Raw genomic sequence first — 25032 nt, forward strand, 5'->3', positions numbered from 1 at the left:
GCAACATTTCATATAAAAAGAGAGATAAAATATGTGGTTAGTCTTGAAAATCACAACATTGCAATTTTTTGCAAACGTCCAACTGGTCCCTCATGGTTTAATGTCCGCCTCCGGAAGCATACGTCTTAGGTGTTGCATTTATTTTCTTCCGCCGTACCTCGAAACATTATTTCCCGTGAGCCGAACATCATATCATGTAAATTCTCAACATGTCGTGATTACGGTTCATATTTGTATCCAACTAAGTTTTAAAAACATGACGGGCATTTTTAACAAACTGTACATCTCGTATGTTTTGTTATTTATGCTGTGTCATTCTGATGTTCTGAGGTTCTCGGTGGCGGCACAAGGTAAGAGACTGACACCAGCTCGTTAGCTAACAGTGGTAGCATAATAGTAAACTGGCAGTTATTGGTAACAGCTAACTGGTTGTCATACTAATATTAACTTGCTAGCTGTCTCAGCGTTTTGTTCGTGTTTTAATAAGATGTCAGTTAAACCAAACGAACCCTGCTCTTTGCTCAAAACACCATGTCGATCTCCGTAATGTTGAATTAATAAAGATGTTGTAACGTTAACGTTAACGTTACATGCATTATACTTTGAAACTGAATTTTAGTTAAAAAACTAGTGATGCACTCACGGTTAAAGGACAAAGCTAACGCTAGCTTTGGACACTATTATTTCAGTAGACATGAGCATGCGAGCTAGCTAGAACTGTAAGCTACACCTCTTTAAAGCAATTACAACAAAAACTGAATGATAAACTACATAAAGGATCTAATGCAGGCCTTTTGTGTTAGACTGCACTCATGTTAGCTGTGTAAACCTTGGCTTTTTAGCTAGGTGCACCGATAACTTATCTAAACTAGGTCACAAAATGCTTCACATAAAATACTGTTTAAAATAAGCTTCGAAGAATACATGAGAAAAAGCACAAATAAAGAACAAAGGCTAGTTCATATAATCTATTTAAATGCAACCAAATAAAGGACATTTGTGTGATAAAAGTGCTACACAGAGTACATACGAATAAAACAAAATAAAGAACACATTAATAAGCCCTTCTACGTTTGAAAAGACCGAGCAAATTCAATTTTATTGATGTTTCTTACCTGCCAATTACCATGAATTGTGGTTTAATGTCACTTCATTCATGCATTCTATTTGATTCAATAAAGATATTGGCGATAAGGCTCTTCTCTTTAATGAAAGACAGCGAGAGAGAACTGGCTTATGTTCTGAGCTTGACCTATAATTGATGTTTTTCAGGGAGCGATGAGTCCCTGGAGCTCATGCGGTCAGAGGATGCAGTGTCCGACTTGGAGAACAGCCCCAAGTTTGTGGAGTCAGACGACCTGGACTCTCTGCCGAAGAGGCAGTTCAAGACGGCTGAGATCGCAGATGCCGTGATGGGAACCGAAGCCCCCATAGATCCATCTGACATCGAATCCCTCTTTCCCAAAAATGTGAAAGACTTCCAGTCAGGCTTCTCCCCGCCTTGTGACGACAACAGTGCCCAGTGTGATGCACATGATCTGGCTACTAATGGAGCATCACTGGAGGAGACGAGCTCTGAATCATCACAGCAGGTTACTATCTAGAAGCGTTATAATATGAAAATGAGTTGTTCTAGCTTAAGGAATAGGATGAGGTATGAACACCTGACTCCAGGGAAACCATGGTAAAGTTTGGACAGTAAATATTTATCCTGTACCACTACTTCTGGTGATAAACAACCACTGTGAGTTGTTTCCCTAAAATGAAAGTAGTGGATTAAGAATCATGATGACTAGCTGGCCGATGAGGTCACAAATGATTTCTGGGAAAGTCAAAAGGTGATTACACGATTAAAGAAAAATCTCTTTAAATTGTACAAATTAATTAGTGTGTTCAGATTCTTGATATATGCTTGTTTATATTTGTAAGAGCCATTTTTGTCAAGATTTTGTTTTGTTTTGTAAATGTTTCACTACTTGATAGAGTTGTGCCACTGTCAGGGCGGAGGAGGTCTTATAATCATGGCCTCATTTGAGACATGTGGCAGACTAGGAAGAGCCAAGAGGCAAACAGTTTTTGATCATTTGGCAGGCTGTAAATGAAACGTTACCTTTTCTTTTGTCAGTGATCAGCAAATGAGTCATCACAGAGACAGTGATACTCTGCTTTATTGTATTGGACAGCCAGTGACTGACAGACTTATTTGATAGGCAAAGGGTCACTACAATATTTTTTTAATGAATTTGTTTTAAGTCTCTTGATGTCGTTTAACAGTTATTTAAAAAAGGTTGATCCTGCCGCAAAACAATTTAGAACATGTTCTAAATGTCCAGTGACATTTAAAGTCATTTTAACTGATCAGTGAATAGAAAATAAATAATCTGTGGATTACTAAATTATGAAAATACATCATTGTAGATCCATGTTGTAGTCATAGTTTAGGATTTTACAGAAGCATGCCTCAGCTCAAACCAGTTGATATAAACACAGTGATGAGTTGCAATGGGAGAGGCAGTACTGCAGAAGTTGACCTCTCCTTGGATGTTTACCTTCAGGTCACTCTTGAAATAGTGCATGCAGACATCACTCCAATGGAGGAGCAGAATGCCACAGAGACAGCCAAGACGTACAAGGTGAACTGTGATAAGAGGAACATCACAGGAATGGACAGTTTCACCGTGCAGGTCCTCAACGCTTCACAGGTAATCATGCTGCCCTCTGTCTCTGTGTCATAAACACTCTTAACATCTGGATACTTTTTTTTTCTGAATTTACCTTAGAAGCAAGTTTTATTGTTTTGCATTTATGGTCGGAACTTTGATGTTATTCATTCAGCTGTGGAAGCTGTACTTTGGCAACTCTTTACTGCTCCTTTTAAAACAAGCCAAGACAAGCATAATAAAACCAAACAGTATTTGGACTTGTGGTGTTTCTAGCCACCTACTATTGTAAAAGATGATACCAGACTCTGCTGATATTCACGACTTTTTTAATTTTTCAAATTAAGTGGCAGAGGAGAGGATTCCATTCCTCACTTTGTGTCCCTGTGTGTCATTTCTCTCAGGACCTGATGGAGTTCCTGAATGCTAACGGCACAGAGTGCTCCGTGGTGCTATTCTTCACCGCCTGGTGCCAGTTCTCAGCCAGCCTGGCACCTCACTTCAACGCCTTGCCCAGAGCTTTCCCCAGCATGCACTTCCTGGCGCTGGATGCCTCGCAGCACAGCAGGTGATTAGTCTTGTTTAAGGTATTAATGTGTATTGTCCCTCCCTCTGTGAAAGGAAAGACTATTTAGGGATTTCTGATTCGTTTCACCCTTTGTGGTATGTGGCTTAGGTAACATCAGTTCTTTATCTGGTAGAAATATTGCCTTACAGTTTAATTACCAAATAGTTACCAAGCTGATTAGGATAGAGATCCATCAGAAAGGTTCTGCAGTGTGCTTGTTGTCACAGATAAAACTGTAACCTTACACCTGTTGTTCCCCACATTTTTGTCTTGTGAGACCCTAAAATCCAGAAATGTCCGCTGTTCATCGCTCATCCCTGGAGGTTATGGGCTCAATGTGGTTGTGGGTTTGTGAGCGGTTCCCCTAAAGGCTTCTTTTTTCTTCCTGAATTTGTCTCATTTGTGGGATGAAAGTCTCCACTGTTGCATGAATAAATTGCAAAAATCTGAGAGAAGTAATAAAAGAAAACCTTTCTGTCTACTATTGTTTAATTTTTTCACTTTAATCAGGTGGTGATCTTTTCTATTTATCTTGGGACCTCTTCCAGGTTTGGACCCATGATGAACCGGAACAAATATTTTCATTCCCATATGGCAGTGTTTGTTCAGTGGTGGTGTTGTGTTGAATTGTTTTAGTGAGAGGCCCTTATAATGTGCTGTCTGAGAAACGCTCTTAAGGCCCCCACACACCGCCCAGACGTCCAACTGCCTTATCCGACCACTCTCCGACCACTCCGTTGCCTCTTGTCTGACCCGTTCGGCAGAAAAGTTGCATTGAACACACCGCTTCGACGTGCTGCCTACGCCACAGTAGCGTGTACGTTCTGCGCTTGCGCGAGATGCAATAAGCGGGTGGCGCTTGTGTTGTGAGTTGTAAACGAGAACCTTATGCATGCAACTCTTTTTACTTTCGATCAAAACGAAACTTAACTATTTCCGATAAAAAACAGCTGCATACTAAACATGCAGCGAGGCATTACCAAACTTACACAAATTAATTCGTCCTGAACGGACGTAACAACTTGTCTGGTGTCACTACTGCAAAACATGAAAACGGGGAATGACGGAACGGAGTGCATAGAAAAACAAAGCGCACACAGTATTCCGTCCCTCCCACACACCGCGGTGATTCGCTAGCACACCGCCAATCAGAACGGCCATTCAGCTGGCACACAACCAATCAGAGGATCCAATGGCTCAGACGTCCGACGGCCCTCCTCCTCAGACTTCGCATGCTCAGTCGGATCCGACAACGTCCGCACGGCTCCGAAAGCTTCCGACAGAGCCGAACACACCAAACATATATGTTCCCGACCTCTTCCGAGTCTCTCCAAACGCTTCAGACGTCCAACGGTTGGGCTGGTGTGTTCCTGCCTTTAAACATAACGCAGATCAACACAACATCTCTATTAACTACAGCCTCAACCAACACTCCTTTGAACTACTCTTAACTTAGCATTATGTTTATACTGATTGGATGGATTATTTCAGATCAGCATCTCAGCTGAATACCTAGAACTCAATCGTCATTTGTAATTCTTGTCCATCTCCATCTTCCACCAGCCTCTCCACGAGGTTTGGGACCGTGGCGGTGCCCAACATCCTGCTGTTCCAGGGAGCCAAACCCATGGCTCGCTTCAACCACACCGACAGAACTCTGGAGACGCTCACCTCCTTCATCGTTAACCAGACAGGTACAAACCGAGTCTGAAGATTTTTATGCTTAGAAGTGCACCATCAGTGATTATAAAGATCCTCTGCGAGAAGAAGTCCTGTAGCTGGAAAACATGAATTTAGATTTAGGACATTTTGTCCGTGCCAAATAAATAAACAGCAGGAAGCTCCTTGTCATTCAAACTGATGTCTCTATTCAACTCCTGCTGACTCACTGTAATGTCTGACTACATGAGACATTAAGTTTTTCACAAAGATTGAATATATCTTGAGATAGACTGAGATTGTTTCTACTGGATACTTAATTTTTCGGGCCACCAATGATACAAGGAGAAGTGAAAAATGATAACTGATATATCAGCTGATATACACACATTGTTTGGAATAATCCCTCAAATGTTGTTATCAAACACAAAGATAACAGAGGCAGAATATTTTGCAGTTGAACAATAAACATTATAGTTTAAAATGACACCAGAGCACTTTAAACATCAATCTTCACTGGGAATTCAATAATTCAAAATTATCTAAAACATCATATCTCTAACAATAACAGTTTGTTATCAATGTATATCGGATAACATAAACGGCAATACCAATATATACGTGATAGGCCAATATTGCCCAACTGATCTAATACTGATTGATAAACTTTATTTATATACAGAAGCACCTTTGAAAACAGAGTTTACAAAGTGTCTTGGCAAAGTGCTGGTAAATAAAAAGAATGACATCGTTTTGCTGTAATTGAGCCTTTAAAACCAGGAAAAGACAACACTTATGCCACACCACAATATCTAAAATCGAAGACAATAAATAGTCTCATATCCCAATAACGATATTGTATTGATATACACACAAACTCCTGATGCAATGACAAATTAAACCGCTCTATATCTGCACTCTAAGAGGGGTCAGTTAGCTATTCCAACACTGCTCATCAGTCCTGCTGTGTTTTCTGATAACTCTTCCAGGGTTTGACGCTGCCTCCGACAGAAACGTGATGGACGCAGACCTTGTCGGCCCTCTACCCAGCGTCCCGGTGAAGAGCATCGACTGGCTGCTGGTCTTCTCTGTCCTCTTCATCATGGGCTTCACTACGTACGCCATCCTGCGGACGGACAGCATCCGCTGGCTCATACCGGGACAGGAGCACGAGCATCAGGACTGAAAACACGCACACATACACAGACTGCAAGTCATTGGATGTACATGATGATTGGATAAATAGTTTCCTTTGTTATTAAAATTAACAGTTGCTAATTTGTTTATGCTTCAAGTGTTTGATGAACAAAATTAATTTATGTGAGCCATTGTGATTTATAATAAAGATTATAATGATTTGTAGCTGTTAATGTTTCATGGCTTTTGGACTGTTGTTTCTGTTTTCTTTTTAGAAATCTTGTATTCCTTCTTATGCAGCATTTCTTCTCAGCTTACATTTGTTTGACTTTACTTCAAAGTAATCATAGTTTATAAACTCCTAATTAAAGGAGCACTGTGTAGTTTGGGGGAAGAACTTTAAATCGGAAGAGAAAGTTCTTCATTGACTGATTTGTTTTTATGCCAAAACAAACTAAAGCAACTCCATCTTCATGACTTCATAAACTGAATAGAGAAACAACACAATTTCACACTTTTTTACCTTGTGTTTATGTGGCTGACCCTGCCACCTTTCCAGCTTGAAACAGTGTTCTGGTCCTTATTCTCCTCTGAGAACAGCTTGTTTATTCAGTTATGGACATCTGAGTTTGTATAATTACCCCTTTAACATTGTAAATATCAAAATTCTGAGTTTGAATTTCTTCTCCAAAACTACATAATACGCCTTTAAAGTTTGTCTTGCGTAAGAATATACTCATTAATATGCCACTAGAATTGTAATTATAATTTCTCAACCATTTTGTCATAGACCTTCATACAACTGCATGGAATACTACTGGGCAGTCACTCTGTATAACCGGACTCCCATTAAAAAATAAGGGATTTTAATCAGGCAGCAAGCAGAACAGCTATGGTAAAGTGTGAGAGGACAGGAGAGAGCAGAGGAGGTGGCAGTGCAGCAGGAGGACAGCTGACAAAGAGTCGGTCATGTCTGGGTTAATGTTTACCCTGAGGAGCAGCAGCTCTTGGCCCTGCAGCCGACTGTTGGGGCTCAGCAGTCTGCGGCTGCTTCAGCTCTCCAGGAACAACTCGTGTAAAATGGTGAGTGCTGCGGTGACAGTTAGCATTAGCATGTATAAGCATCTTATCTACGAGTTAGATACGAGAGTAGAGATATGTATGAGTGTGAGTGTAATCCCACGGGACAAGGAGGACCTGTTGGAAGCTGCAGGCTCTGAAACAGAAAGTGGAACACGAGTCTTTGTCGCATGGAATTTTGCACGCCAAACTCTATTCGAAACACTCGGAATTTAAGGTCTACATCCATATCTGGAAACTGACACACGTATTGAGCAGATTTCTTTGCACTTTTGGAATTGGTTTGTATCTTATCTTCAATTCGGCGGTAATAGTCTGATTGATATAACTCACCAGGCGATAAGTTTCTACTTCGAGCTCAGCCGGGCTCTTTCAACGTCAACGTTCGCCAAGCTAACGTTACCGTATGCAATATGTCGTCAGTTGGGAGTAAAGTTCTGCAAGCATTTGTCAGAAAAAAATGAATATTTCGACAGTAAATTCTGATGTGTTAATTTTTAAGGAGCCGAATGGAAGAGAAGGCTGTGACAGGTCAAACAGGTGTTACATTCACACTATTGTGAGGGTGTGTTTGCAAATAATTAAGCCAATATTTAACAGAGTAAGAATTGTTAACGGAGTTTGGTTAGTTTTTTTTCACCCCCAGTTTACATGTGGGGGATTTCAGCTCAGTATACAAAGTTTAATATGACTATTACAGTAATATGAGGATACATTAAATATGTGCGTTTGCCTTGTTTGGTAAAGCATCGGTACTCATTATTGGTGCTAGGCTGCCCCCTTGTGGCTGCAGCACTAATAGCACTCAGGTAACTTAAAATAAATGTGACATTTATGGAGGAAATCTCGAACTTGACCTTAAAGCTGTGGTTTTACAGGTGCAGTCAAGACTGAATCAACACGTTTGGATTACAGTGACCTTAAATTAGAAGAATTCTAAAAATATGAACCAAGAACAACTCATAATAGTGAGATATATCAGTTTAAATGCCAGTTTCGGGGATGTGATGTTGACAAGTAAGAATTACTTACATAAAGTATGTAATTTGTCATCGATGTGATTAAAATTAAACAATTTGATCTGCTTTAATTAAGTTAGTGCAACTTTTTAAGTTAATATCCATAAAAGTAATGCGTTACATATGGATTACTTTTAGGTATAATTCAACGTAGAACATATGTCGTAGAATTAGATGGAGGTTTGATGGAAAGTCATGAATTCAGTGTTTTCGGGAAGCGAATAAAAACAGAAGAACAACAAAGTAATGACAAAATAATACACTCTGGGTTCATTTGTTTTTGTCTCCAGTCCTCAGACTCCCACTGGCTCTCCCCTGCAGACCGCGATCAGCTGGTGATGGAGCTCAGGGCCACAGGCTGGGTGGAGGTGGAAGACCGCAATGCCATCTTCAAAGAGCTTCACTTTAAAAACTTTAATCAGGTGTGTGTGTGTGTGTGTGTGTTAGTGTGTGTGTGTATTTATGTTGATGTACTTCTTGCATGTTAGACCTTTTTAAGGACATTTTCGTAAAAGGAGGTCACTTCCTTTGGTTCGGTTTAGGATTCAGACGTCATTTTAAGGCAAAGACTACATCTAGACAAGGCGGGCAGTTAAGTCAATAGTCAGGCACATACTCTATAATCATGTACAGTTCAGTGTATCTGATTTCTTGTCTCCAACAAAGTCTATGGCAGCTCATTATATCAAAAAGAAAGTTGTGCTGAAGTGCTGATTTCAAGCAGCCATGCACAGATTTAGTTTCCATATTGAATTAGTATAATTTTGTCACATGGACAGCACTACACACCTGATGTTACCACCGTTATTAAATAACTCTAACCAAGAGTTGGATATGAGTAGCTCAAATAATTTGTTTATTTGAATTTTTAAGATTAAAAGTCATCAATAATCACAAAATTGGAACAAATCTGCCTCCCACTGCCGCACACACACACACACACACACTCAGGCAGCTCACATCTGCTTCTGCCTTTCTCCTTTTTTTTTTTTTTAACCCCCAAACTCATTTTTTGTGTAGTTTTTGCTGAATTCTGTCGGCCTCAGACTTCTGCTGTGGTCTTCGGGGGGCTGTTGTGAGCTGGCTGGAGGCTTGTTTGATGGGGATCAGGACTCGGGCCGCCAGACGCGCGGCCATTTTCGCTAACCATCGGAAACACACAAATTCATCTGTGTTTATACGCTGATTGGTTGCAGGTGGAGCAGGTTCCTCTCTGCTTTCACTGGTTTCGTTTGGCTCATGTATTTTTCTTTGTTCCTACCTGCAGAGAAAAAGCACCGACGACTATTGAAAAGGTTGTTATGACAGAAGGTATTATTCCTGCTTGTTGTTTCACTGATCAGTGGGGCTCCGACTGAGACAGAGCGCGCTGGGGATATTAATCACAGTAATAAAGTCGTGTTACTGTATGCTAATCTTTATGTTACTATGAAAAATAACAGTCGATTAGTGCCTGCTTAAATCACTTGAAAGACCAAATGGGAAGGTTTATCACGTCCAGGGCCTTTCTCTTTCAATACTGGTGTAGGCATACCAAAATCATATTTCTTTGTCCCTTTCTTTTAGGAATATCAACATATTTTTCCAAAAAACTAAATGTCAATTCCTGTTGTTGAAACAAAAATTACGGCCGTGCGCATGTTCCCAAACAAAATATATAAGAGCAAAAACATAATAACGTGACAAACAAAAGGGTGAAATACAATATGGAAGCTTTCTTTATGACACATTTATTCTTTTAGACCAGAGTAGTCTGATTGGCATAATTCTGTTTGAACTGTGTTTTCATTATTTCAACACAAAGTAATCCCAGTATTTATTTAATTCTGCAGAAATGCCTCCCGTCCCAGACCAAGACGTGAGGTCATCCCTGTTTTTCATTTCAGGCTAATGTTCTCAGCGCATCAGTGTTTAACGCTGTCTCAGTGCAAGCTGCAACCACCACTTGGTTCAAATAAAACGCAGTCTAAACTACCAAAGTAATGACTTATATCAGGAAACATTTTATCTGAGAATAACTAAGACAGGCTTTGAGTCTAAACAAGCATCTTTAGTTACTTTATTCTAAAGTAACAGTTTGGCCCTTTATTCAGTTGCTGCAGCGGTATGAGATTATCACAGTACGATCTCCGAAAATATGATGGAACAAACTCTTTACTTTAATTTCGCAAAACATTATCTCCGCTGCATCGTGGGAGACACTTCACGATGCTGAGGTCGATGCTTCGTCTCATTTGTTTGATCTAACACAAGACCTGTATTCTTCATCCATAGACAATATTATTAAAACATAATATGACATATTTAAGTGCTTCTCACGACACTCAAATATGATTGAAGTCAGAGACAAAAGTGATGTGGATGTAACACTGAAGACATGTTTAGTTGGTTTATGGTTATTGCTGTCCTGATGAGTTGTCGGAAGATTTTAACATATAAAAAAAAAGTTTTACAATATTCTGTACTAGGGATGCGAAGTGCATCGATATTATACTGTTTTTGTGATATGAGATTATATATCATCTTTTTCTGTATGTCGTTATATCGTTATATAATGTAAGTGTTGGGAAGGCACCAACAGTCAGCCTTTATGAATTGTGACAATATCGATATTGAGGTATTTGGTCAAAAATGTTGTGATTTGATTTTGTCACGCAGTCTTGGCCTTTTATGAGGTGCTTTTTAGAAAATATCCAAATATTGACATATAAACTGTGTGTCGTGATATAGCTTGAAAAATACAGCAGGGTTACTTTAAGGCCTCATTTCCCAGCCGTGTTCTGTACGTGCATAACATTCACCAAAGCCTGTGAAAGACGAGCAACACTTAAAAATATTCTCAAGTCAAGATTCAGTTACTAGCTTTTTCTGGAGCTCTGGACTTTATCCTGCAGCCTTATTTAGCAAATAAAATCTTATTATGACCCGAGTGCACGATTTGATTACATGATAACAAGCGTTTGAACAGGAGCAGGTGCCGCCATCTTCCCCCTTCAAGTGCTGTTAAAACCGCAGCGCTGCGACTGAAAGCTCCGAAAAACGCCAGTAAGTGAACTTTGAGATGAGCTTATTTTATCAAGCACATGTTCGTGTTCCCACAGATTTGAGTTTGCAGTACGTTTTCGTCGTGAAGGGGATCTTCCTGAGTACATTCGTGAGCATCTGCCACAAGACGCGCTGCAAACAACTGGGAGTGTTTGGTTCAACATGCTTGATGTGCCAGACAGGTGCAGATTCAGCCTGATGATAGTCAGATAATACCATTGTGCCCTCATTGGAGTTAATACTCTACTTCTGGAGGGTAATAGAAAACACCAAAAGTTACATATAAATGTCTTTTGGCACGGTTTGCTCCCCTGCTTCAGCTCTGCAGCGGGCGAAGCAAACTGCAACATCTCAAGGCCACTTAGCGGACTTCCTCTAATCCTGTCGTTAGTTGTTTTAGCCTCTAAAATAGTCTGTTTTTACACTTCCCCGCGTTTGAAGTCGGTGCGGCGAGCGCTGACCTCCCCCATCTGCTCCTCCTGGCTCTAAAGCCTCTCCTCTTACCCCGACATGTCAGGCTGCATTACCCTGACACACGCCAGGCGGCCAGTTGGCAGCAATTGGGGTTTCGATCAGAATGATTTCTTTCACAAACAATCAAATTGGTTAAAATGTTTCATCTGGTTCACAAACCACTAACAACCCCATCATTCCTTCTGGTAGATGTGCGCTGCTTTCTGTTTTTTTTTTTTTGTTTTTTCTTTTTCTCGCCACCCTCGTCTCCCCTTCATCTCCGTCTCTCCCGTCTTTTTGTCTGTCTCTCATTCCCACTCTGTGCCCCATGTTATTGGGGAATGAGCTCATGTTGTTCCAATTTGACATGTTTGGCAGCTCTCGCCGTCTGTCTCGCCGTCCCTTCTCTTATTCTCTCTCTTGCAATTCTCTTGATGCGTTTTCGCAAACCCTCTACATGCTAGCTCGTTTTTCATGGCCGTTCTTAAAGGGCTTTTACCGGAGGGGAATGGAGATGAGGAGCGACATGCTGGCTGATTTCCACTCGCCACTTATCTGCGAGTGATGGGCTTGAGGAAATCAGATCCCCGAGAGTTTATAATGAGAATAACAAATCCCCTCTATCTGCGAGTTGAAACGCTTCTTCTTTTGGGCTGTAGAGGGCGGTAGAGGCGTGTCTATGAATACGTCTGTTGAAGTGGAGCTGTACACACAGAGGGCCGCTCAAAGCTGTGAATTAACCAAAGAAAAAAAAAAAAAGAAGATGACAGCTGGATTTTTTAAAACTTCATTTTCCTTTGATTACAGCGAGTGGAAAGTGTTATGATGCCGTTTCGCCCATGATTTATCCGCGACATGCGGATCGTTAGCGGCAGTGGTCTTCCCTCATCAAGTCTGGTGATATTTAATCAAGTTTGAGAGGTGAAATCCCGTTTCTGGAGTCGCTTTGGTCAGTGAGAATCCCTGCAATCACATGTGGAAACATCTGTGCGTGTGCGACTTTGATACTGTACATTTCAGTCGGGAGTGTGCCTTTTTATTTATATATATATATTTTTTTAAAGTTGCAGTCACTGATATTGTTTACGCATCAAGCTTACGTTATGTATGTTTACAGATGACCATCTGCTTTACGTTTCGGGCGGGCGAAGTGGAAAGAGTCATGCGACACAAGTGAAATGGGTAGCCTTCAGATGCAGTTTGTATCGGGAGAGGTGAGCTGTGCATGCTCAACTGTTGTGTTACGTTAGGTGAAGTTGACAACGATGGCATTCCGTCTTTTCCCACAGATATTCAGTCTTGCAGCGGTGGGAAAAAATCACTCAAAAAGCTGCAGTTGGGATGGAAAAATAGCTGGAGTCTCTCCTGTAAAGTGAACTCACTGAATTGGAGTCCCAAGTGCACTGAACTGGTTTTACTTACAGGTTAAGACGGCAAGAGAGGATGTCCATCAGTGAAGAGTTCAGCAAGTTTTCAAGACTGTTATAAGCGAAATCATTAGCACGTTGATCAGTTGGTAGATTGACAGAAAACTGGATGGGCAACAGTTCTGATTGTTGATGAACTGTTTGGTAAAATGCCAAACACGAGGATTGGCTGCTGTTCTTTATGACATTTTAGGCAGATTTTCAGGTTTTGAATAGTAGGCATCTGGGATTTAGGCTGATGTTCAGACATTTGAAGACATCACATTGAATAATGGGAAGTTGCTATTTTTTAGAACATATTTTGACATTTTAAAGATGAAACAATTGAGCGATTAACTGAACAGTTAGTCAGCAGATGAGACGAGTTCTGCTAGTCGATTAAGTCAAGACCGTGTTGTGAAGTGAGGGGAACCTCGTCCCTAATGTAACGCAATGCATACACTATACTACGGCAACCAGAGAGTTAGAAATAAGCAAAGTTTAAAGGTCTAATGCTGACACTTTGGAATGGCGATCGACCAGATTTACGAGCCCAGAGCGTCAGTATTTGACAAGTTGGGAACGAGTCTAAAAACTCTAAAAACATTGACATCATTTCCTGCTTCACGTTCAAGTTAAACTCCTCAAATCAAAGTATTCAAACTATATTTGAACTTTATATTTTATTTTTTCACTTTTTAGATTTTAAAGGAACAGTCACCCTCAAATGAACATTCATTCCGCAAAACATTTCGAGAGCTTCACAACAAAACGACATTGCAGCGTTCTCAGTAACAACTGAAAATAATCACTAAATGGCTCCATACAGCTCGTCCAGCATAATCCAAAGTCTCTGGAAGTCCAGAGATCCCAAATTGATTTGAGAAGACGTTGTTTATCCCCCTGACACATGGTTGAGCTGATGCACCCACTTCAGGCGCTTTGAGCAGCTACAGTGAAGATTCCGGCTTTAAAAAGGGTTTTGAAATGGTCTTTGCAAATCAATTTCCTGGACTGTCTGTATTGGATCTCGGGGCTTGGACTTGGATTACGCCAGACAAGATGTATGGAGCCATTTTATGTGTTTTTGGGGGGTTTTTTGAGCTGTTTTTTTTCAACATCTCTTCTTCAGTTGTTTAGAGGAATTCTCTCATGCTGTTTGCTGTGACGCTTCAGAAATGTTTAGTGGACTTCAGCGCCTCACCTGACTTTCCATCGACATGAGGGCAAGTAGACTGAATTTTCAGTTATGGGTGAACTTTTCCTTTAAATGCTGGACAAACTGTTCTCAATGTACACTTCAACATCAAGTATTACACAGGTTTTGCTCACATGTCCAAGTTGAATTAACATTCATGAAATGTCGTAAAATCGTTTGTTACATCCTGTGTAAGTGGTATCTTCTTAGTAAAGGTTCATGACTCCATTAATGTCCTCCTAACTGTTCTGTGACTTCCGTACAGGTATAAGATGAAACTATATTTATTTTGGACGCGTCAGGACTCAGGCTTCCTAAAAATAAATGGACAGGGAGGTGTGTGATTTGGCCACGTGCAACCTCAACATGAACACAGACGTCACAGACTGATGCTGTGATGCAGTCAAAGGTCGGCAAAGCTGCTTCAGAACCTGCTCATTAGAAATATTTGCTGAAATAAAAACATGAAGTGCGAATGGGTATATTTATATTCACAACATTTGCAGTCCTATTCGTTCAATGAATATGCAACAACAACAGAAAAAAAGACACAACCTTGAGTCAAACAACACGCCAAAGACACGGTTCACCGCAGACAATAACTGCATGACGAGCACCGGAAAAAGCTGCAGTGTCCGCACAGCTTCTGGACTTAAGTTCCAATTCTGAGACTGAGGAGAGCTGCCGCTGTGTGCCGACGGCTCCCTCCGCTCCCTCCGCTGCGCTCTCACAGGCTGATCCCCCTTTTTATATTCAGTCAGGGGCTCCCTCTCCACCAAATCTCCCTCAAGCCTCTGCCTCTCGTTACGGGCCTCGCTCTGCTTGTGTTGAATAAGTTGTCCTACAACTAAAACTGAGCCCCTGGGTAAACCAAACTCTCAGAGCCTTCCCACCTCCTGCTTCACACACACACACACACACACACGCTCTTACAGTATGCATGCACACAGGTTAGACAGATGAATTGCTTTGCTGACGTTGGTCACTTGGTATCGGCTCGTTGTGTTCCCATGAAATCCGTCCTCGTCTGACATACAAACAATTAACAAATTTGACTATTCGGTGGTGTTTTCGCTATGCAATGACTGCAAACGCGTGTTTCTCAATTGAGAAATACTTTCTCAATTTTGTTAATTTATTTATCAGCAGAAATAATTTAAACATTTCTGGTTACAGCCCTCAAAATACCGTTATTAGCACGGTTTACTAGTGTCATCATAGAATTATGATTTGAGTTATTAATGAATGAACTAATGGATAGACAGTTTTGGAAATAGTCAGTCCTAATCCAGTAAAGCTTTTAATCCAATGTTTTGTGTGTTGGTTCCTGAGTATTCTATGATTTCTTATCTATGTAATGAGTTTGATTTTAATCAGTGGACAGTTTTAGTGGTGAATAAACTTTCTGTGCATCTTGGAATGAATTTTGATCTACAAAGTCAGAAAACTGGTAATTTAATGGTATGAAAATGTTTAAAGTTCCACATCTAAACCTTATTTACACACACATAGCCGCAGTGCACAAGCGCTCACGCTGTGAGAGTGAGGGGCCGTTTAATGGGCTCAGCGGTGTTCAGTTCCCACCTCCGTCTCCAAAATGGAACTTTCCCTGGGAACTGCGGACGTCCCACATTCATCTCGCCTTGTCAAAATGGCTGGAGGGCAGCGGCGAGGTGTGGCGCCCGAGCGGAGGTGGTTAGATAATCGGGCTATCAGTCGTTGGGTAAGCTAAGATGGCCCTGACGTCTGCTGTCTTTTGACGAGCCCAATGTCTTTTTAAGCCAGGGCTGGTAACCGTGCAGTTAATGAGGGGGTTTGCATAAGTTGGCCTCAACGCCGTGCTTGAGCATTACATGACACTCTTCACATAAATAGGAGCTGACTTGCGTGAACATTTGTTACACAGGATATTAGTCACCGAGCGAGTGTTCACGGCGTGTATCACCTTTTGTCAGGGTATCAAATTGAAGCTCCTCGCCGCGTTTCTCAACTTTTGAGGACGTTAACTTGAGAAGATTACGATGTTACACAAACCCAGCGGAGCGCCCTCTGCTACATGAAAGGACTCCAGCACTTGGCAGCTTTGCTTCATAATTATTCAATATTCTGCTTTAAGTTACATGTCAACTTAGCGGGCAGCCTTGTCCGGCCAGCTGGAAGCTTGTGCAGAGCTGTTTGTGGAAGGAGAGAAATGAGACATAAGAGGTGTGGTCATCATCATCATCATCATCATCGCCACCACCACCACTGTGCAATTCACAGCGTTCTTGCCTTTCAGTGCGGAGGAGCGAAGGTTTTCCAGGGGGCTGACGCTGACGCGGGTGATGATGGGGCTCGCAGGGTAATCATTGGGTAGTCGTGGTGGTGTGTAATGGAGGAGAGCGGCTCGTCTTCATGTGTGTGTCGGCACATACTTGTGTGCATGCTGAGGAGGTTTGCATGCGTGCTTTTGTACATGCATCGGCGTGCACGTGTGTGTCCGTCAGAGGCTGGTGAAGAGAAGGCACAATCTGCATGCACTTAGTCCTGGCAAGACAGAGCAGGCGTTTCTAAGCCCCTGGACCGCGCGGCGGTGGAAAACCGATCTGTAAATAACAGACACATGTGTTTGAAACTGAGTCCTGTATTCCAGCCCACGGCCGCAATGAGAGAGAGAGAGAACACCACTCTGCACCGACGTCAAATTGTCTCATGCAGTGTTGTGTGACAATCATGCAGTAATAGCACCCAATCGGCTCCTCAAAAAGCGGGGAACGTGGGGAAAGGGGCATAGCAAGGGGTCTGCCGTCGGGTGTTTCTGATTATTTGAGATGGGGCCTGCATAATGTCATGTCAAATTATCTGAGGCTGACAGCTACAGCTTGTTGGGCCAGTTGGAGAGAGCTGGCTGGCTGGCTGGCTGGCTGGCTGGCTGGCTGAATGGATGGATAGTCGACAGGCTGGCTGACCTGTTGGCTCAAGAAGTGTGTCCCGTACAATACAAATGGGGTAAACAAAGCACTTTGAGAGGGAGAGTCCTTGACCTCTGTTGACATAAGACCTCAGCTGGGAGTCGAGGGTCGGTTTTATTTTCTTGTTTGGCGTTGAGTTGACCCACAGGTGACAGACGGGCCACTTCGCCACGATTGTGTCCTTCTACTCTCCTTACTGCCCCCGAGGGACCTCCACCTGTGAGAGAGGGGTCGATGTAGGGCACCGTCTCTCAGGCCTCGTGGTGGGAGATTACCGCCTTCCTTGTGTTTTTGTCTCCCCATTTTCCGTTGGACCCGAAGAGTCTTTTCTGAGGGTTCATGTTGCAAACAGGCTGAACTTCTCATCCTCTGTTTCACATTCCGCTCTCCCCCCCCCGAATTACATTTTGCGCTGCGGTTCGTTTGTGCATCAGTGAGGTCTAAATGGGGACTTGTGATTTTTAAGGAAGTGTGACACTTCTCTCGCGTATTCTGCAGCACTTTGAAGTCTGGATAATGAGTATAAGCTCTGGTTGGAGGCTGGCTCACTGTCAATACAAGTGACTCGAAATGCAAATCAAAAACACACTTATTTGGTTTCAAATAAAGCATTTGTTCTGAATCATTAGCAAACAGCCATGGGCTGGCATCGGAAAAAATAATTGAATTAAAACTGAGTTTAGAGAGACCGATTGTTGTTCCACATTAGAAGTTCCTTCTTTTGCCAAATATAGAAATCTGTGGGGACGTATCATGAAGAGGCGACTGCAGATCTTTGCAGTTGTAGACTGGTAATGTCAGTGAATCTACATCTACAGTTGTGTTATTGTGTTAATGTTGCTTTTAAAGTGGTGTGACCCAGTTGGCAGAGGCGTAGTGTTGAAAAGGGATCCTCCCTGTATTAAGTGGGGAAGTACAACCATTATTCACACATGCTGATCAAGGCCAAGAGCCTGAAAACAGTTCGTCTCCAGGAGGAACAAATATGAAACTCTTCCAGTAAAATGCAACCCTATTTTACTTACAGTCGTGAAGCCCGGCTATAATCAGCAGACAGCAATTTGGACTGCTGACCACAGGCCTCAAATGCAGCCGAGGAATTAAACTGGCATTAAGTAGAGCTCCACTGATCCTGGATTCTTGAGGCTGATACTGGTATTTTTCCGATAAAAATAACTCCGATCATGACGTCTGATAGTCATTTTATAACATAACTAAACAATTTTGATGAAGATGCCTCCAATTTGGGCATTAAATTGCAACCGAGGAACGCGCCGAACAGGATATTTTACAGTTGAAAAATAAACTTGGTGGAAGTGTTTGTAAATTAGATTTAATCTTTTTGTACTGCAGTTTACAGCTGTGATTATTTATCAGCCAGCATATACACTAATGCACACATGTCTGTAAAAAAGTCAAAATTGGCGAATAATATTGGTCTGGCTCTGGACTTAAAGGAAGATTTCACCCAAACCCAAAACATTTCCGGAGCCTCACAGCAAAACAGCGTTGCAGCGTTCTCCTGAACTGCTGAAGTGGATGGGGACTCATTTTAACGTGACCAAAAACAAAAAATACAACTCATCCAGTGTAATCCAAGTCTCCAGAAGCCCTGAAATTCCCCAGAGACGAGAGTATCGACACCCTTAATGCACAGTCAAGCTTGTGCACCCGCTTCATACGGGACGTCGAAACGCTTTTTTTCGCAGCTACAGTTAAGATTTTGCAACGCAACGCTGTTTTGCTGTGACGCTCCAGGAATGTTTAATGCAGATAAAGACTGCGCTTTCATTTTTTGGTGAGCTGTTTGTCTGAGTGATCTGTGATGCAGAGTGCGATGACGATGGAAATTCCGACAGTGATCAAATTCATCTTCATTGTTCCATTATGTTGGCGTGCGATTGACACAAACACTAACGTCACTTTTCAATAATACTGTACTTAAAAAAATAAGAAATAAAAAAAAAAGTTGAACAAGCATCATTAGCATCTATCCATCGCGCGTCTGGTACCAATGATGTTTGCAAAAATTGAAAACAAAATGATTAGTGAGCGTAAAAAAATGAACCGGCTTCACACGAGTTTGGCAAACCGGGAGGGTCTTGAAATGCAAAGAGATGAGTTTTTGTTCCATAACAGAGTCCAGGCTGGAAAGAGGAGTGTTTGAAAGAACGCGGTGTTGTGAAACGGGACAATGTGCAGGAACCCTTAAGTGTTCACACAGAATCCTTTTACCTGTCACTCAATGTTCCTCAGCTGCAGATTAGCCGGAGCTCGGCCCTGAGAGGGAGGGAGAGGGAGGGAGAGGGAGAGAGGGAGTGAGGGAGAGGGAGAGGGAGAGAGAGGGAGAGAGGGGAGACATGTTTGGACAACACCTGACATGACAGGCTGCTTAACCATCTCCATTAGAGCCAATGAGAACTGAGAAAAAGCAGACCGCCTCACTCTCCAAATTGGTGCCAGTGGGGTCAAGTTGCAGGAATATGCCAATTACTTAAATTGATCAGGAGGCGGTTTCCTTGATAACCAATTTGATCAAGCTGCCGATCGTGTTACACGTGTCGCGCCGCGCGGGCCAAGCGGACAGGACGTCTCAGAAATTGGTTACAACGCACTAAAACAGCTCAATGCCATTTCTTCCGTGAGAGTAATTCTGTTTCGTCATGTCAGGTGGTGGACGGGGCCGCAGCCACGGCTGTAAACAATGGCGTTCAGTTGATTTAATTAGGCAGGGAGGAAGTATTTAGGGGCTTAATTGAGATTGCAGTGGGAAATTGCTCTGAAATAGGCCTACCTGATTCCCCCCCCCCCCCCTCTCTGCAGTGTGGGCATGACGAGGGATTTCACTCTCCTCTTTGTAGATAATTAGAATAACCGTAATCACTCCCTGGATGGCCTGTGATTGGAGAGAGCCACATGCCAAACTCGAAATATGAAGAGTGTGTATGTTTCTGAGAGTGTGTGTGTGTCTGCATGCTGTCCGCTGCTGACGTGGGTGTGGAAGTATGCACATACATGCCTTCATGAGTGTTTTCCACAGGCACAGAGAAGCAGTGTTGTGCCTCTCTGTGCCTCCGACGGCAGCAGCGCTCCTTTTACTCTATGTCACGTATTACCTTTTCATTCTCAGATGCAGCTATTAGGAAATCCAAAATTCTTTCTCAGCTTTAGTGTGTTCTCATTTTCTTGGTGGTCTATGATTGTGAACTTAAAGTGGTAACAGACAACAAATATTGAATATTCTTATAAATATAAATGTTGAATAAAGTCAAAATGTACCTTGTAAGAAGCAAGGCGGAGCGGTGCCGCCTTATCAGGGATCTAAATCCTAGATGCATGATGGCGAAGACAACTGGATCACTTTTCCGTTCGAATATTTGTTATTAGTCCGGATAATCCGAGCATGAAACTTTTTGGGGCCTTGAACATTTTCAGAAATGGAGCCATCGCATAAACGCCTCGTGGCAGCCATGGCGTGTCACTGCCTGATAATGACTCAAAAAAAGTACATTTTCTCGAGATATCGGGGAAAATGATCTTGACATCTTGTGAAAACAACACTTTTTATTCCATCAACATAAATAACTTGTGCTCTTGAGAACACAAGTGGATTTGACTCGTTATCACGGGAAAAACTGAGGAAATAATCTGTTAAACTCATGAGTTTTAAGGGGGTCCATACTTACCACCTTAAACAACAGCCCTATAATAAACCTCACCTTGATGAGGGTCATAATGTTCTGCTTTTGTTGAAACTCTTTTATTGAAATGGTGATTCAACTGAACAGTGATTTCTTTTTTTTTCACGGCGGTTGTTTGTGCTGCTGTTTAACCCTTTTTTCACATCGTACTAAAAAAATTTTCATAATATTTTTACATCAGTCAGGGTAGACTGGACTAAAAGTCACACGAGGAATTGCATGAAAAAAAAAAAAAAACGTTTCAGATTTGTAAGAGGGGAAATTAACTGAATTGTTTTTGATTGACGGCTGGATGTTTCCTCTTCACCAGGCATTTGGCTTCATGTCCCGGGTGGCTCTGCAGGCAGAGAAGATGAACCATCACCCAGAGTGGTTCAACGTTTATAATAAGGTAAGACCTTTCCGTACGTTATGGCCCAAATTACAATTTTAAAAAAGGTGGTTGAGGAGTCACTTACAGTGGTGAATTTGTTTAGTGTCCATTACAGAAATCCGGGCTTGTAGAATCAAATGGCGTCATCATGCCATATTGACAGTGCCACGGTTGGTTTATAACAAATTACAGGCACACCGAGATCAATCAGCCCCGGATAAAGTCAGATTTTTCCCATGTCAAACAATCCTCGCTGGTCCACTCAAAGTCTGAAACATACTCCGTTAGTCAGAACTACAAAAAAAAAAACACGGTAGCTTCTCACTATAATCCCATCGTTTTTCTTGTGAAAAGCCCTGCAAATATCTCCACCTCGCCTCCACGAAGCTTCCACCGCCTCAACACTCACACGCACTCTCTCTTTTCCCTGCTTCAGAAAGAAAGTGGTGGTTGATATGACAAACCCAGTCCCTGAAAATCTCTCAGCATTAGGGCTGTAGCCACTGAGTTACTGTGTGGTGGACCGGGCCGCTCTGACAGGAATGCTGCTCCTAATCCACTCTTTATTAAAGTGGCTGTAGAACGGTGCTACAGGTCTCTGGGCCCCCACAGCACTTTCCACCAGGCACTGACACATAAATCCCCCCTCAGATTCCACAAAATAGATGATGTATACTGAGCTACTGCTAATATCCTCTTAATATTCGCTCATGTTCTGCTCCTTTTTTCTGGGCTCTCAGTATTAAGATGCGAGTTTACAAACATGTGGTTCTGAGCCAGAGCTGCTCTCCAAGGAGTAATCTCATTGGTCGAGGCAAACCTCAGTGGGTGGAGCCAAAAAAAAAAAAAAACCGCTCCACTGAATTTATCACAGTTCCTGCCATAGAACAGGACATCTTTTTACATCACGCATCTTGTTTGGATTACTGTCTTGCTTTTCATATAAAATACACTGCGTACTTTGAATTTAATGCACATTCCCTCATGAATACTTTGCACATTCCTGCACAAAACAGTATATTACTTTTGTTTAAATAATGGTCAATTATATATATTATTTTGTGTTTTATATTATTTATTTTTCGTATTTGATCATCAATTATTGAATTTTCTATTTTTGCTCCTGACTTGCAGTACTTCCGTTTGAACTTTCTTGGCAGTATGCCCCATTTAGAGTCTGATATCTTTCCAAAATAGAGGCAAGAAGATCGTTATCAGTCTCATGTCTGCGCGTTAAAGCACAGCGCAGGAGTCCGCTATCAAACATAAACAGGAAAGATGAGAGAACGGTAGCTTGTTTTCTATCCAAAGTTCTTTATAAAAAAATTTTAAAAAATGCCAACCAACACCTCTAACGCTCACTAAACAACAATTTGTGGTTTTAGGGGGAGCTGTGTGCTGGAACTAGTTTCTGCCAACACTAGCTGGGCACAGTGCCTGTGTGCAGCTTCACAGTAATGTCACACAGAGACCAAACCAAAACCTGCGCCTGTCGTCTGAATCTGGCAACTGGAGAAGCTACATAGAAGTACTCGGTTGATGGATAAACTGTTGTCAAGAAATATCTACAACACCGAACTCCCCACCAGTTAAAAACAACAAAAACATACAATTACCAACATACAGTAACGTCAGCTTCTGCTTCCACAGGAGTTGTGACATTTAAAGGAATACTCTAATGAAAAACTGTGTCGTGACGAACAAATTCTGAACTCCTGCGGTCTTGAAAAGTAGCATTGAAAAGTCTGCGTCTCTCCAGAGAACAGCAGCTGTCGTCAGCAGCTACAAGTGATGTCAGTGGTGGCCTAGAGTCCTGTCGAGAAACGAACAAGAAAGCATATAAAAACAAACAGAAACTCGTGCCTAAAGGACTAATTGGGTCAATTGACGGTGATACCCAAAACAACATATATATGGTCTTTGGCGAGCACCAGTGACAGGTGTACCAGATTTTCATCATCACATGGCTAACGTTGTGAAATGGTTGCAGTTTAGTTAGTTTTAAAGAGATCGTGGTTTGAGTTCAAATATGAATGTTAGCTAATGTTATGTTGATTTAAAATGTGTAGTGATAAAGTCCTGTACTTTAGCTGCTGCTGGTTTGAGTTTGGGCTGAGTTGTCTCGACGTGCACTTGAAAAGAGGACACTGACCCATTACCAATACTTTACATCATAATTTGATTTAAGTTTAATTTCTTACAAGTGCCCATGCTTCCAAAGTTTTTTACACAAAGTTCCAGCCGAACACAATCCACATTCTTATCTGACAGCCATAAACTGCTTCTGTCACATTAGCAACACCTGTGATTATGTGCATGGACTTAAAATATTCCTTGGCCAGCTCACGCCTTGATAGTGCATGGCATGAACAGCGCTCTGATGAGTGAGAGTCTGGGTTTTATCTAAATCATCCAACCTCCGCCGCTCTTTATGCTGCATCACCTGACTTCCTCTTTTGTTTCCGTCATATTTACTTCCGCCACCAGAGGTCGGCACCTAGCAATGAACCAAAATATAGGGTCATAATAAGCCGCTTGAAAACCCAAACATCCGTTTTCTTGTGAGGACAGGCTGATTTCAACAAAATCCACGTCTCCTCTATTGATTCAAATGCATTAAACCTTCCAAGACTGATTAATGAAAGAATTATAAAACTATTGGTCTTTTTGAACAGATTTCCTTCTTTGCTGAAATTCTCTAAATAGATACCAAGCACAGGTGTTTAACTTGATGACATTAACCTTCCTTTGCTTGACCTGCTATAGCTTTGTGAATGCCAACAGTGTGTTTGTGTCCCCACAGGTCCAGATTACACTGACTACACATGACTGTGGAGGACTGTCAAAGCGGGACATCAAAATGGCAAAGTTTATCGACAAAATCGCAGTTTCAATGTAATGTTTTTGTCTTCACTATCTCCTGCTGATCCATCCATCTCGAACAAAATCTGCGGAAGATTTGTTTTTATTTGGTTTGAAGCGTGTTTTGTACAAACTTTCTGCATCAATAAAAGTTAGAATAAACTTGAAAGGCTTTGCAGTGAACTTGCTCTGTGGTTTAGATTTAGGATTGTCTCTCTGACTGATTCAGGCAGATTTGATTTCATCGTGTGTGTCACTGTGTGGGTTTTCTAGATTTTCAGCAGTGTTTGTTTTCACACATGGATTTAGAACAGGGTGTAATTGCTGTGCAGGGCTCTGTCCGGTACTTGCCAGCGATCCAAAAGATACTTTTCCCCCCAGTCAGTCCTCCGCCACGCCACATGTTCTCCTGTTGGCCCTGAACAGTGGAGCAAAATGAGAAAGGGTCAAAGTCGGTAGGAAGGGGATTTATTTGATTTACGGTTTGGTAAGGGATGAGTCAGATAGGGCTGCTGTGTTTTCCTGACTGCACGAGAAGTTCAGCAAAGAGAAAAGAGTTTAGTAAAAGCCAAACCAGTAGGGCTGTGTTTGTGCTGCCAGGCCGGGCTGCAGAATGTTGTGATCTGTTGTGCTCTCTCCTCTGAGCCTGCAGGAAGGACGTTGATGTCTTTCCCCTCAGGACTGATCCAGGTAGTGTACCCTGAAGAAAAGTCCTGAACACCTGAATTGCTCAGATGGTTGTTGATTCTGAGGGAAAACCAAATACGGTGACTGAGTCTTATCAGAAACTGGTCCCTAACCCTAACCCCAATCACCAATCACATCCACAGCACCTACCTTGCTACGTGTAGTCTTCTTATGGCCGGTCTGTCAGGGTCGTCAGCGAGCATCAGTGGCTCTAGTTGGTGTGGGGCGGCTCT

The 25032-nt window shown here is 42.0% G+C and overlaps 2 protein-coding genes across 3 annotated transcripts; both read left to right on the forward strand.

The window, feature by feature from the left end:
- Positions 1-126: 126 nt before the first annotated feature.
- txndc15 (thioredoxin domain containing 15) lies at positions 127-6257 on the forward strand. Its single transcript, XM_030439091.1, has 6 exons — positions 127-350; positions 1273-1592; positions 2556-2702; positions 3065-3228; positions 4792-4922; positions 5877-6257. The coding sequence occupies exons 1-6, from the start codon at positions 257-259 to the stop codon at positions 6071-6073; spliced, it is 1053 nt and encodes a 350-aa protein (XP_030294951.1). The 5' UTR covers positions 127-256; the 3' UTR covers positions 6074-6257.
- Positions 6258-6848: 591 nt separating this feature from the next.
- Positions 6849-24281, forward strand: LOC115594835 (pterin-4-alpha-carbinolamine dehydratase 2). 2 transcript variants are annotated; one of them, XM_030439092.1, is made up of 4 exons: positions 6849-7107; positions 8414-8545; positions 21188-21268; positions 24054-24281. In XM_030439092.1, the coding sequence occupies exons 1-4, from the start codon at positions 6994-6996 to the stop codon at positions 24147-24149; spliced, it is 423 nt and encodes a 140-aa protein (XP_030294952.1). In that variant the 5' UTR covers positions 6849-6993; the 3' UTR covers positions 24150-24281. The 2 variants fall into 2 exon arrangements, with proteins under 2 accessions (XP_030294952.1, XP_030294953.1); XM_030439093.1 differs by lacking the exons at positions 6849-7107; positions 8414-8545 and adding an exon at positions 11041-11168.
- The last annotated feature ends 751 nt before the right edge of the window (positions 24282-25032 follow it).

The sequence above is a fragment of the Sparus aurata genome, chromosome 13 (genome assembly GCF_900880675.1).
Source record: "Sparus aurata chromosome 13, fSpaAur1.1, whole genome shotgun sequence".
NCBI classification, from domain to species: Eukaryota; Metazoa; Chordata; class Actinopteri; order Spariformes; family Sparidae; genus Sparus; species Sparus aurata.